We start from the raw sequence: 15,474 nt of genomic DNA, 5'->3' as shown, positions 1-15,474 counted from the left end.
TTTTTTGTCAATATTTTTCAGTTGTGAATGGTTTTGAAATCATATTCTCAAAAACAAGTTATTTCAATTACAGTGACCCAATGTCACCCCCTCTATGGGGTGAGATTGGGTCATTTTTCATTCACTTGTGGTGCCGCTGTGAATAAATATTTGTCGTTAATTTTTTGAACAGTTGTTAATGTACCATCAAAGTACATACACACCAAATTTGAAGTTTATTGGAGTTAAATTGCGATAGTTATTCAAAAAATAAATCGCACATATCCCTTTTTGACCCATTGTCACCCCCAACGACGGTACTCTTGACATTTTAGTTTGATAATGGCGCCGGTCACGTTATTATGCCCATCGAAGATAGGAAGGAATGTTGATTAGATTGCCGTTGTTACTAGAAAACCGGAGAATCTCCTGCATTTTCCACAGCTGCTTTGAAAGTAGGAGAGTTCTTGTTAGTGATGGTGATGGATGAGGTATCCGACCGTTTGGATACCGCTGTGGTAAGCGGTTAAGTTGATTTATTAAATTCCAAACGATGACCATTAGACTGCCAACCCAGTCTATAACTTTTCCAAAGATAGCTACCCGATTTGAGCATATATATATATAAAAAAAGATTTCATGGTGTTAAGATACTAATATTCTACTATCAGAATAAAGTTAATGAGATGCCCTGCACTTCATAAGAAGACACCAAATTTGAAATCACGCTTTTGCATCGTAAACTAAAAATCGCACGTTCTCAAAGTTCTAAACCAGTGTGCGCTGAATGATTATCGATTGGTTTGAAGCGGCTGTCCAACTCAGAGTTCACGGTTTCAGCCTTCCCCCCGAGATCGTTGCATAATGAATGCGTACGGTGGTCAGGTGTGGTGGCTCGGAGGCTAGAAGATACAAGATGCGCTTCTTTGTTGAACTATCTTCGACGTCATAATACATTTAGCACACACAAACATTTCTACCGAGCATTACAATCTAGACATAGGCCATAGATATTTTTACACCGCCACGGTGCTCTCAAGTTACATGCAAAAGGGTTGTTCCATCCATTATGCACAGTAGGGTGGTTCAAATTGTAACAAATATCCAATCTCCCATATATTCCTAACAATCCTTATAACAAGAGTGTTCTGTGAAACTTTCCGCATTTTCGGTAGTGATTAAAAGGTTACTCAAAAACGAAGTAGGCTTAAATGGAATTTACAATGAAGAAATTTTGAAAAAATATTTAAAAAATGTTAGCACTGTAGAGGAAAAGCACCAATTTTCGACCTAGTACTAATTTCGACCTATTCATACGACTTTGGTCTACTTTGTATAGAAATCCGAAAATTTGCACAGATTTCTTGTAGGTCGAAAATTAGTGCTTTTCCCCTAATCTAAGTAAAAGTTTATCATCTCACAGTGGACTCTTTTCCTTCAATCCAAAATGAAAGAAGTTGCTGAATACAGTGACTCAATCGGACAAAAAGGAAAGACATATCCATCAATTTGATTGCTCCATGCTATACTATGTCCTCGAACAAAATAAGCCTAAAATTAATTTGTTTCTTTTGCAACTTATTAGGGCTTGTGAAAAAAAGTTCGATGATAACCAACTAGCATCTTTTTTCATATGAATTTTCAAAAAACTGTTAAAGACGTTGAATTTTGGGCTACTTTTGAGCAATTTTGATGAAAATTTGACAGAGCAAATATATGGGAGAAGGAGTTTTCGAATTTGTAGTTTGAACCGCCCTAATGCACAGCTAAACACGATCCACAGTTGTTGCAGTTCTCTATGCTAGAGCATCCTCATCTCATCCGTGGAGAAGCGAGCAATCACCCTCCCCCATCGTCGGCAAACGTTTAAAAACATGGGAGATGAATGAGGAATAAATTGTTGCTAATTATTGGTCGCTATTTGCGTGTCGTGGCCATTTCTTGGGCTTTTTTTTCGAGAAGCATCAGACGGATCACCGGCCATGTGTTCGGAGGGGTTAGGAATTCGCTTGCCAAAGCCATTCAAGCCACTATTGAGGCGAGCTAGTTTGAATAGTGGTTTTTGGTCGATTCTGAGGCAATTTGTGATTTCTTGTCAGGCATAGCACCTTGAAAAAATGAAGAAAAAAGCTGAGAACGCGGAAACACACGACGCGCGTGACTAGCTGAATTGTTGAGCTTTGAAGGACAGTTGTCTAGTGTGAAATAGTTTACGATTTCCAATGGCAAATATATTTGTTAAGGAAAAGTTGTGAGTGAAGTCTATGCTTGCGATTTGGTTCAAGTTTGATTCTAAAAAATAGAAAGTTTGCTTTTATTTGTTAGAGGTATGGCACCTTGCTAGGTTTTGTATTTTCACCCCAAGATGACTATTAGTTCACCTTTCCTTCATTATCTTATCTCTAGCCATTGGAAATTATAAATGTTGCCTTTAGAAAAAAAATCTACTGTCTTACTTCCATCCGGGTTACACAAAAATTCCTCAATCATTCCAAATTTTTATATTACGTTGTCATCTAAATGTCATCCCTAGCTTTTGAACAGCATAACCTTTTAAAGAAATATCACCATGCTGTTCTAGAGAGCATAGAAAATAACACGAGCCACATCTGACATTTAAAAGCAGTGTAGAGAAACATGTCACCAGGTACAATGCCGTTGATGCAAGACCAACTGAAGGCATCAATTGTTTTTTTTTTTCTAAAACCAACCTCAACTCTTTAGAACGGTGATGACTAAATTTAATCGACTTCCATCTTCATTACCGCCCAAAGTAGGTATTTGAAAATGACACTATTATGCGAAAAGTTTTCCCCTTGGCGATGTGTCACCAGAAACATCTTTCACCCTCAACGGGCACTTCCAGCAACAATTCCAAATAGTCACAACATTTAGCCATTCGATTTGCAAGCCGGAGCAGCTCATTGTTTGACTAAAATGTCACATTCATTTCCATATTTTATATCAAATGCAAGCTCTTTCCGTCTGTCGTAGGTCGACTGAGAAACCGCTGCCGAGTGAGGGAGAGAGTGGCGATTTCCCGGTGCTATCTTCTCACTTTGCACATCCCCAAGGTTGAACACGTCATCGCCGCCCCGAAGAAAGCCAAGAAAACGGAACCGAAATTGAAATTCAAAAGGCTAGGTAAAGCTTGTACATTTCCATGCACTGCCAGCCTATGCTTCTGCAGTTGACAAAGAGAGTTTAGTTTAATTATTATACCTTCCTACAGTACCCCGTTTCTCCGCCTTGAACGGTTCTCCATCGAGTTCCATCGGGGGGTGATAAAGTACCCAAATACAGTCTCTAGACTCTGATGTTGTAGTACACGTGTAGAATTTATTTCTGAAGAAAGACTGCTGCTGGTGCCGAAAGAAACATTTTCGGTGAAATTTGGCAAAAGATGGTACGGTTGCTTCGGAGCAGTAGCAAAAAGTACTAGGTAGAGTTCTGCATACTCGAGAAAGGATTGTTCTGCTGAGCACTTGGCAACGGCTCCAGTGGATGTCACTATCATGAGAATGTTAAATATTGGCTGTCTTTGAACACAGAATAATGGATTGGGGATTTGTCTGCGCTGTGTTCTTACCCAATGGGAAGAGAACTTGTTTAACAATCTGTGAACAGAAGGGATGTTCGTAATAATCTCTGCGAAGTTTTAGTTTTATAGGGCGGTTGCTCTTGGATTGGTTCGCGTCTCTAGATACTAGTGTAACAAAATCGATTTCTTTTAATTAATTTATTAGCAGTAAATTCCAACATTGAAATTCCGATCAACCTGATTCATGCTATAAACAATTAAATCTCAATTATAATTGTGCGCGTTTGAAACTGAACAATTTTTTTATTCTAATTTCCACTAGTGATTTTCTATTGGGATTTTCCAATAATGAAAGGAGGACAGAAACTACCTGCAAACAATATTGGCACAGAACTTTCCTTGGGTAAATCCATTCGAAATAAAAGATTGGAACGGTTACCCGACGGATGAAATTAATCTTGTGAACGAGCATGACTATAATTTACATGGTGGGTATGATTATTAAGTAAGCACTCATTAACTGAAAAATGAACGATTCGTTTGTGGGAAAGGCAGTCCTAAAAGTTAGACTTATGGTTGTCCCCGCAATTTGCGCATACAAACTTTTTGGCGTCTTCCTTCACAGGGCAGAAGTCCTTGGCGGGAGAATTTCCTCCGCAAATCATGCATTTAGCATCCATGCGGCAATGTTTGGTACCATGGCACTGAGCTAGGTTTTGAAATTTACCATAAATATTCTGGAAATGTTTCCATGCCACATGAACAGAACAAATATGTTATACTTTTTCCATGTTTTTTTTTATATTTTAGTTTATTTTAGTAAGCTAAATTAAGTTCTTTTAGATTGGATTTTCTTTTCCATTGTGATTATTCGGACTGGAAACAATCCAAGCAAATAATTATTTCACTTTTGATCTCTTCAGGAGATTTATAGTCACTTCAGCGACCTTTCAAGACAAGCTCTAACAAATGTCCATTTTTTTCGTCGTAATTGAAAAATTTTACCTCCTCCTCTAAATCAAACTGTGAGGAAAAAGGTACAGCTGAACACACTGAGTACATGTGCCATTCCGAAAGGAATTTTGCTTGTTCAATCAATGTCCAGTGGCATCATTCGAATTCGATTCATTTTAATTTAAAAAAACTGAAACATATTGAAGGCCACCAGTAGAACGTCAGAAACTTTTGCTTCATTGCTCGAGCAGCACCGATAGCTACTCGTTCCATCATTCTATTAATGAGCCGGACACGAACCAATGACTGACGGTGCGATGGCACGACATTTCAGGGACCCTGCGTATTTTATAGACCAACTCCGCACTGCATTACCGTCAGAATTTACATTTTTTAGTAGTTCATTTGTGGAACGCATATTGGTACCTCGAGCTAAGTAAGCTAACAAGGGAAGGTCACGATGGTGTTACACGGGGTTTTCAACCGGACTATTTTTGTTAGATTCTACATGTCGAAATATGAAAAACCCCAAAGCCTTTCGGGTGATGGACCAGTGGTGTAGCTAGGAGGGGCTCTAAAAGGGGCAATTTTGTACGTATATTATATTATTAAGCTAATTTGAAATTTGACAAAAATATTTTTTTTTTGTATTTATTGTGATGGTAGAGACCAGAATTTACATTAATGTATGTTTAAAATGTATTGTTTCCATGCCATAGGCGCAATCGGGATGAGTTTCTCATTGGTATACTATTCTAATAAAACCAAATTTGTTTTGGTATCCATATTCCATGTTAGTTACGCCAAAGGCATAAAAATACATTATAAACATACATTAATGTCATTTCTGTTCATTACTATCGTGATAAATACTGAGAAAAATCTTTTTGAAAAATTGTCAATCGACTCAATAATATTATATTCGTACAAAATCGACCCTTTCAGAGCCCCTCCTGGCTGCACCACTGGTCCATCACCCGAAAGGCTTTGGGTTTTTTCATATTTCGACATATAGAATCCAACAAAAATAGTCCGGTTGAAAACCCCGTGTAACACCATCGTGACCTTCCCTTGTAAGTTTGGAATAAGAATCCGGAAGGTGGGCAGTCATTCTAGATGTGGCGCACTAGTGGACACGGTGTAAGTTTAATCAGATAGCGCACACTAATTGAGTTTCACAACCCGAGAAGGTTACCGTTGTTGACTAGCGCTAGCACACGACCGGCGCATTGGTGGCAAGTTCCGAATTATCTTTACAAGCTTTTTGTGTTTTGCCGCCGCTTAGGTTTCCACACCACCACTGGCATGTTCAGGGCTTTGGTGCTTAGTTATCACTTATAAGGAATTACTATCTGATTGCGAAAAAGTTCAAAAACTTGCTATGCAGTTTGAAAGCGTGCACAACTTTAATTTGGAATTCACTACTCCAATTGAAAATCAAAACACTCAGGATTTCGAAAGCATTCTCAATCAAAATAACGGTTTCGAAAATTCCTGAGCAATTCGGAAGAAGTGAGAACTATTATAAAAAAAAAAAAAACAAAATTATGAAAGCCCCTGTTTTACATCCTCATCAACAAACCTTCATAGAGTAGCTAATTATTTTTGATTGAAATATTTTAGTTGGACAAATGGAAAAATGACAATGTAGTACCAATTTGAAAACCAGACAAAAACCATACAGAAGCTTCTAGCTATGGTCCAATCAGCTTGTTTTCCTCCATCAGTAAACTATTTGAAAAGGTCATTTTGAACAGAATGATGGCCCACATCAACGAAAGTTCAATTTTTGCCAATGAACAGTTCGGATCCCGACATGGAGATTCGACCACTCATCAACTTTTACGTGTAACAAATTTGATTCGTTCCAACATATTTGAAGGCTATTCTACTGGTTTTGCTCTTCTAGACACTTCAGGTTAATTATCAGTACTCCAGGTCTGAAAGACTTCCTGTAAGAGCTGGTGTTCCTCAAGGCAGCATTTTGGGTTCAATCTGACTTACCTGAGTTACCTCAGGGATGTCAAAAATCCTTGTTTGCGGATGACGCAGGCCTCTCCGTCAAAGGACGAATTCGTGTCATCTGTAGTCGTTTCCAAACATTTTGGATATATTTTCTTCATACTTGCAAAAATGGAAGATTTCTCCTAATGCTTCCAAAACTCAACTTACATTATTCCCACATAATTCAAAAACTCTTTATTTGAAATTTTCATGCAGACATTTGTCACGATGAGAAGGGTTTGATCTTGAATCTATCAAGTATAGATTTCTAATTTCCATTAAGATTCTTAACAATCCTAACAGGATTCGAGATGGTATTTGACTAGTTAGTAAAAGATATTTGGAAGGTCACTTCCAATTTTCTGGATTCTATAAAATTTGTTTGTCCGATTTTTCTGGAAATTCTTATCAAATTCCCAACGGTTGGTAAAACGCTGAGCAAAATTGTTTGGTTTGTTTATATTTTTGGTTTCCTAATCGAAAACTGGGCAGGTTCATTGTCAATTCATAATTAGCGGATTTCTGGAGATACTGATTCTTGAAAAAGCTTTTTTTATTTTTAACTTGACTACTGTGTGATATATGACAAAGTGCTTATAAGATTTCAAACGAGATTTTGAATGAATTTCTGCAAACTTAAAGCATATTCTCCCAGTTATTTTAGGTAAATTTCTGGCGAGATCTTTGATAAACTAATAAACTCAACTAGGTTCTTTAGATATTTTGATTTTTGTTTGATTATTGACGACATTTTTGGTATCGGTTCCTGGGAAAATGCTGGTTTGAACCTATGTCAAAAATTTTTGCAAGCATGTAATTATATATATTTTGACAGAAAATTGTCTCGGTCATAAAGATCTCTTGTCGGATTCAATTAGAATGTCAACAGACTAAGCATTTCTACAAGTGAGTTGACGACAAAAAAATTGAATTGAGGTTTCTATAAAAAACGAAGACTAACTTTACCAAACTTTTGAGTTGGTCTTTCAGATTTTTCTGTTCGTTCGCTCGGAATTCAAACCGTTTTTAGTACCTATACTTATTACAAATTTTATAATATTTTTCATAATTATGTCATTTTCATAATTCCAAATTTTACCATTCTATATGAAAACACGAAAACAATAAATAAGAACGTATTTATTTTGACAAAAATTCAAAATTTTGAAAATCGACCAAAAGTTGTTCTTAGAAAAACTTTTTTATTAAGAATTTCTCCATCATGAAACTTTGTCCCAAACATCTTTTTACTATCAAGATTCTATGATGAGAATTTTAAAAATATTTAAAATGAGGTTTTTGTGTAATATAAAATTCAAATTTTAATTTTGATTTTTCTACGAAAGTAAATAAAATATTTTTACAGTGTATATTTTTTTCTTATAGTCCAAACGGTTCACTACAACTTCTTCATAGAACATTTTTCTCTAAAATCAACAGTTTCGGAGTTACAATTTTTCAAAAAGTTGCATGCAAACATTTATAGGCCATATTCAAAAGTTACACTTGGGTCAAAATGATCAATTTTCCTATGGAAAACACTTATTCTACCACATGTGCAAAATTTAATCCAAATCGAAGATGGTCGAGTTCTGTGACTGACCGATTTGACATGGAATCCGTCAATAGAATTAAAACATAAAGTGTATATGGCGTTGTATATTTCTAGGCGTTCAAACTTCATATGAAAAAAATCTGACTTTGATCTCTAAAATGATCAATTTGTTAAAATGTTTGAACAGGCGTTACAGAATTCGTTCTCAATTGATTTCGAAGCACAATATCGATTCGCATCTGTATCGGTTCAAGATCGACAATGTTTTGCAAGTTGTAACAAGCGTGATGAATAGCAGCAACGAACAAGAGCCTCAAAGAGAGAGCAATTATCAGGGTGTCTACTACCTGGAAAAACCTGGAAAATCTGGAATTATCAGGGAATTTTATTCAACCTGGAAAAACCTGGAATTCTCAGGGAATTTCGGCTATAATCAGGGAAATTATTTTGTATGTGCGTAATACAAGGTAGAATATCTGGACAAACATTTCAAAAGGGCACATCGACATTGGTAAACATTGGCTTTGCAAGACGCTGTTGAGCCCAATTCAACTCGATCACGCTCACCAATACTACTATCAGGAAGAGCTAACACCAATCTTCCTGATAGTGTTAGTTTGCGTGGGCGGGCTAAAAAGGGCTCAACGGCAACGTTTCTAAAAAAAAGGCTCAAAACCTCTTGGATCCTTTTCAAATGTTTGTCCAGATATGTCCTTTTCGTGACAGAAAAAGCTTTCATCATCGCTATCAAGACGCTGCTAGAAATATTAAGTCCTTTTTTTTTATTAACGATTTTTATTTATCCAAAATTAAACATAAACTTATGATTGGAAAGTTAGAAAAGGTCCTATTTACAGTTGGGTGTCGTTCATGAGCATATGAAACTTGGTGGAAAACATTCCAAATTTATTTACGAAAATGTATTACGACTATTCCACAAGTTCTGGAATAAATTTCAAGGAATGCTTCAGATATTCTAGTGATTCTTTCCGGAATACCATTATGAGCATCTCCAGCGATGCTGCCAGCAATTTTTCAAGGGATGCTTAAATGAATTGCTTCACAAATTTTATCAAGAAAATCGTAGAGCACTGCAACATTATTACCTCCAGTAATTTTCGTAAAGATTACTCTGAAAAAAAAAAGCAAGCGATTATCCTAGGATTTCTTCCAAATGTTTTTCCACTGATTTTTTCGCCGATTTTTCCAGTTGTTAGTTATAGGACATACACCACTTATTCCTCCGTTGCAGAAACCTTCATTCCATAGTTTCGATATTTTTGCAAGAAATCCTACGTCGTTTTTTTTCTTTCATTTTTCGATAACTTTTAGAAATTGCTCCGATGAAATCTTTTATGAACCTTTCCAAGAATTCCTCATAAAATTCAACCTGGAATTTCTCATTAAGTTTCTCCAGAATTTTTTTTCAGAATGTCTCCAGCATTTCATCAAAATGTTATTGCGGTGGTTCAAACTTTTATCTTAAAATTTTCTAATAATATTTCCAAACTCCGTGGATTCTTCAAAACATCATTCAAGGTTCCACATAAGTTAGCTATTCCAAAAGATTTTTTTTTCATACTTATATTCCTCCAGGGAGTCCCTTCAAATTTCTTTAAAAAGTCTTGTAGGTTCTAGATTCGAGGATTTTTTTGAGCAAAATTTTTTAGCTAAGAAGAATTTCATCAAGAATTTAGGAGTTATTTCAGAGATCCTCGTAGGAATTTATCAAGGCATATTAGATTTTACACAGAATTTTTTTCTTTAGAAATTCCACGCGGATTTTTCTCAACATTTCCTTCTAAATCCTTGAGATTTCCCTGGAGACATCTCTAGAAGAACGACTAGAATTTTTTTAGATTTCTTTGGAAATTTAAAAAAACAGGAATTTCTTGAAGGTATCAAAAATTAAATCCTTGGAAGAATTTCTTATAAAGTTCTTGAAAAATCACAAAACAGGCTCCTGAAGAGATCGTTAGAGTAATATGTGAAAGAAATCCACGGTAAAACGAGCAGTAATGCTTGTCGTAATGTCAAGGGACTTCGACAAGTCTTAGAATTGTTCTTATAGAAATGTCTGTTTCTATATTCATAATCGTCTCATCTCTTTTTGTTTTTTTTTTTCATGCGAGAGGTATCTAAAATTGTTATTTCTAAGAGTATCAAACGCTATCTGACCCGATTTCCCAAAGATATCATCTTGGAAAAGAATACAAAATGCCCTCTAAAGAAATTAGGTGTATCGCTGATGTCCATGACTCGGAATCCCATTTTAGGGGAAAGCTTTTTTCCCTTATGTTCGAATAGACTATTATCTTCATCTGATTTTGATGATTGAAGGCATTTTCAGATCATTTGAAAAGAATAATTATTTTTTGTGGAAATCAAATAAAAATCATCAAATTTTTAATTCTTTTTTTTTTCAATGTTGTTTACACGTTTAAAACAAACTGAAAATAAAATGTTTGTCTATAAAAATCAAAAATACTTTTATGTTCTATGTAAATTTGAGTATTTTTTTGTTTAAGTGCTTCGAAACACTTTTTATTTTAAACAAGTTTTTAGTCATGTAACATTAACTATTCATCCATCATTTATGTTTTTTGTAGAATTTCCAGAATTTGGATTTTTTTTAAACCTGGAAAACCCTGGAAAAACCTGGAAATCTCAGGGAATTTCATTTCTGTAAATGAGTAGACACCCTGAATTATAAAACCTGTTTCTCTCGGTTATTATCCATTAAGGGTACGTGTTTTACTTTACTGGCATGATAAACAATTACCGAACATCCTATAGTAATAGTGCCCCAGGGTTGGAACTTGTTTAGATGGGATTTTTCATGTACTATCCCTCAGTACTTATCCCTCAGATATTGTCAGAGCTGTAGCAGTAGATGATAAACAGACTCTTATGATATGCTGCGGATCATGATTGTTACAGAGATCGATAAGTGAGAGATACTCTCAATTTCCTCAGAATGTAACCTTTAACTTTGGCATATTGTGTCGTATTTTTATTATTTATTTTTGTATTTGTTCAACTGATTAACATACATTTTGTTATTTCATTGAAAATTAGTTTTGGGACTCGCATTATCAAATATATCCCGTTTCATAGTACATACCGATAAACCAACCGAATTAAAAAAATAGAGATGTACAATTCACCCCCTTCTACACACCAGTAGATAAACATTCCCCCAAATGTCACGACAATCAGAACCCCCTTACTCAGCGCAAACAAATTCCTACGACCGAGCATATGTATTTATTATAGTGGTGACTGCCATATCGCTGGCGATATCGGAGCACCGTTCTGTGTACACTAACAGCAAACCCCAATGGCGACCGAAAGCGAAATTCCACCTGTTCTGCGTTTTACATTTTTTTTTTCAACATTGTTATTGTCGTTTTTCTTCCATTTAGTGTTTGCCAAGTTGTGATGCGATGCGTAAAATTTAGGTGTTTTCATCGAGCCGGCAGTCAGCGACGAACAACGGAGCCATTTGTAGCCCGAGTGCTTCCAGAGTTACTACCAGTGGATTTAACGACAAGTTGCTGGGGTCTAGTGAATGGAAAATACCTGGGCAATATATTGGGTTTCAATTGATGCCAAGTGCCATTTAGTAGTGTATTTGTGAGTGAGTGTGTACTTAGTGTAAACGCAAAATCATCATCAAGAGCAAAGAAGAAAAATCAAAAGTTTTCATGTCAAAGTGATACAAGCTGTTTTGTTGGTGCCTGGTGAAAACCATGCACGATATTGGTAGCATCAGTAGAAAGTTAACCTCATACGGCCCAAAGTAGATACAACGAAAATTGCATGAAGCGAGACGAGGAACGAGCTCGCAAGATGTGGAGGGATATCGGTGTGGCTGCTATGCAGCAGCATGCCGGTCCAAACTCTCTCCATCACCATCCACATTACAACGGAAACGGCCCTGGACCGGGGACGCCCAACAATCCGCACTGGAATCAGCCGGGTTATCGTAATTCGTACAGCTTACCGCACCCTAGCCAAACCCCCGGGCAAAACGGGCGCTTCCAGCAGCATTACGAAATCAAACCACTCTCGCAGTCTCCGTCATTTCAAGAGATTTCAGTCGGGAACTACAACGGAAGTTCCCCATACCCAATGAAGCCAAGGCCCCTGTCGATGTACGAAATTGGCAATGGGTCGCCTAGCCAGCAGCTGCACTCTCTACCTCCGAACTTTGTGCCACATCAGAACAGACTCAGCAACGGTAGGCCATCTATGGCGGGTCCAACCTCACCTCACTCGCGACAGCAATTACAACAACAGCAACAGCAGCAGCAGCAACAACAGCATGCAAACGGCCTACGACAACAGCCGGAAGAATTGGTAAGCACACGGTCCTATGGGCCAGAATTGCAATTTGGTTGGACAAAGTTAATAACTCCGCAAGGTAGCATTTCCTGCATTTGGTGTCTTCGACAAAGTTTTGTTTAGTTTCGTTCTCATTTTAGCAGCTCTCTTATTATTGCTCAATAATGGCGCCGGCCAAGTCCTTACAGTCAATTAGGATGAGGAAGGAATATTAGTATATGATTGTTGCTTCTAGAGACCGAGAATACCTCTGCATCTCCACAATCACCACGCGAAGGATTTTGATTAGTGAGGTGGAAAAGATCGTGGAGTACTCTTTGGTCGGTGATGCAATTCATAGATAAGGAGGTAAATACGACTCTTACTTAAAACTAGGTTTGTTGGCAAGGGTAAATGCAATGAACCCTGCAGATTTTTGTTGATGAATTTATAGAATATCATAAGAGAAATTGTTGCGTGAACTTGAATAGATTACCATGTCCACTCCTCCTTGAGTAATCCAAAAAGAATTTCTACAAAAAAAAAGAACTGGTAAGAATCGTTGCAGTGAATCCTGGTGTAAATTCCAGATGATCAAGAGATAGATAGAGAAAGCAATTTTCATGTTAATCATCTACAGGTTATTAAGAAATTCTTTCGTAGATTTCACTTGGTATGCTCAAGGAAATTCTTCCAGATCCCTTCAGCAGAACAATAGTGAACAATCTTTAAAAAATTGCTCCAGGAGAACCCGCAAATCTTTTTTCCAAGTTTTTTTTGTAGAAATTTGATTAGGGACTTTGCTAAAAATCCTACAAGGGCTGTTCTAGGAGTTCCTACGCCAAATTTTCTCCAACTCTTTGAACTATTTTCTCAAGAAATTATTTAATGATTTACCTTGCGAATTGATAAAGACATTCCAGATTATCTAAGGTTCATCTCCCACTTCAGCGATTTCTCCTGGAATTCTATTAGTCATCGTTTTTTGTACATCAAAGAAACAATTTTTCAATCGTTATTATCGGTGTTATCTTTGAGTAGAGAGAAGAATAAGAGCAATAATTATGTGAAAAATCTGACTACCATCTTGGATTTTGACGCCATCTTGATTTTAAGTAGTAGAACGAGTTTTTTACCTTTTACAATTTGAATTTAGAGGCTACCACTAACAACAGATTACGCATAATCTTATTCTTCTTATTCCTGGCGTTACGTCGCTAATGGATCCGAACCTGCTACTCAGCTTCATAAGCTGTAAGAGATTATTATATAGGAACTTTCTTTTCTAATGCGGTTTTTTGATACCAGAATGATTCTTCCACATATCTTTGAACACAGAAATAATGAATAAATGAATTCAATGAATAAAAACCGTCTAAAATCATTGATTGAAATAAACAAAACATTTGTAACCATATCCCTTTTTTAACCATTACCGTTTATTGATTGAATAAATTGCGCTTTGGGACATTATTAAGTCTTGCGGTGATATCTGTAGTTTTAGTTTTACATTAATACAAGAAAAAAAACAAAAGTGCATTGATTTATAGAGGAAATTTTATGTTTTTGATCTAGAAAATACCTTAATTTTCTAGCCATAAGGTATCGTTTTAACTGACGCTCAACATACATGTGAAAAAACAGCGATATTGAAAACCTGAGAGGCAGGCTTTGTCCCAATATGGAAATAATGCCAATACTAGGGAGTATCATTTAGAGATTCAAAAATTTGGCAGCCATATTGGAATTTGACGCCATTTTGGTTTTAAGCGGTTGATTTTTTTTTAAATCCTCGCTCTCATTATGTTGAATTATGAAGCATCCACTGAAAAAACAATCATATTTTTTCATTCTTCAATGGTTATTGACCAAATAAATGAAAGAATGAATGCTATTCCTGGACTTGATATACCGAAGAATAATTCTGGTACCAAAAATGCATTATAAAAGATAATTGCTTTTTCATTATCTGTTTATAACGAATTAAGCTGAGAAGCAGGCTCTGTTCCAGTAAGGATGTAACGCCAGGAAAATAAGAATAAGAAGAGTGAGCGATACGGTTGCCATGAAATTCAACAAGTGCTAACAAGGTAAACAACTCTTTCTACTACATAAAATCAAGATGGCGTCAAAATCCAAGACCCCGTCAAATTTGTTCACCTTAATTACTGCTTATATTCTTCGCTCGACTCGAAGAAACCTCCAGCGATTGAAAACTTGTTTCTTTGTTGTACAAAAAAAAATATGTTTTCATTGATTGCACTCGCCATATACGTCAAAATCGTAGAACATGATTTATAAAATCGTTCATTTCATAGGGTAAATACCGTTGCTCACCTTGTTTTTGTAGCCTATCTTACTCAGTTTTTTTCTCAGCTTTCTGATGGTGACCTCAGATTTCTGAACGAGCGGTGCGCCAATGGTGAAAAAACGATTTTTCTAACAAAATTCAAGATGGCGACCAAATTCAAAATGGTCGCCAAAATTTTTTTGTCTTTGATGAAAGCTATATCCATCCTCTATACGATGAGACTAAGTGTGCTATGTGTACCAAGGGAAATATGAGACATATCACGCGAAGAAATACCTAGGATTTATCAAAAAATGGTCTTTTTCGTAAACTGTTTGGCAAGATGGCTTACGAGGCCTCGCGAGGGGTCCACCAATTTGAGATAACCAAAAGACTATCCTTTAGTTTTAGCAAATACTAGCGATCACTGACATAAAATTGGAATTCTAACGAGGGGTGCCGATGGCGGCCTGGTTTCAGCGAGAATTCACTTACTCAAACAAAGAACAAGGTATGCAAGGTATGATCAGCGAGTTAGTATATCGTCAACGAAATGGAATATTATTGCGAAAGAATTAATACTAATTCAGCAATGGAAGCATTCTTTTTAATACATTAATTTCCATAGTATACCACCTAATTGTTATTTTGGGAGTAAAACATGATTTGGGTCCTTCATGTCTCAATATTATGTTTTACTTTTTAAGTATAAGATGCATCGAAACCAAATCTTGAATTTATAAGCGCAGAACTGCTTCGTTACATTAAGAGGACAATAACTGTCAACGTTTTACAAAGTTTGTAAACCAGTTTTTTGCTCAAAAT

General features: G+C 36.3%; 1 protein-coding gene across 5 annotated transcripts in view; it reads left to right on the top strand.

Annotated features, from left to right (window-relative positions):
- Positions 1-15,474, top strand: part of LOC5564298 (serine/threonine-protein kinase 26) — a 242,242-nt gene that overhangs the window by 160,191 nt on the left and 66,577 nt on the right. For 2 of the 5 annotated variants that reach the window (XM_021845231.1, XM_001648608.2), the window contains exon 2: positions 11,459-12,395. The exons of the other annotated variants lie outside the window; for them this stretch is intronic. In XM_021845231.1, the coding sequence (XP_021700923.1) occupies positions 11,856-12,395 (540 nt within the window). In that variant the 5' untranslated portion in view covers positions 11,459-11,855. The remainder of the gene's footprint in view (positions 1-11,458; positions 12,396-15,474) is intronic. 5 annotated transcript variants of the gene reach the window in all.

Source organism: Aedes aegypti, chromosome 2, assembly GCF_002204515.2.
Source record: "Aedes aegypti strain LVP_AGWG chromosome 2, AaegL5.0 Primary Assembly, whole genome shotgun sequence".
NCBI classification, from domain to species: Eukaryota; Metazoa; Arthropoda; class Insecta; order Diptera; family Culicidae; genus Aedes; species Aedes aegypti.
The sequence above is the reverse complement of the archived record's forward strand: the minus strand, read 5'-3'. Positions and strand labels throughout refer to the sequence as shown.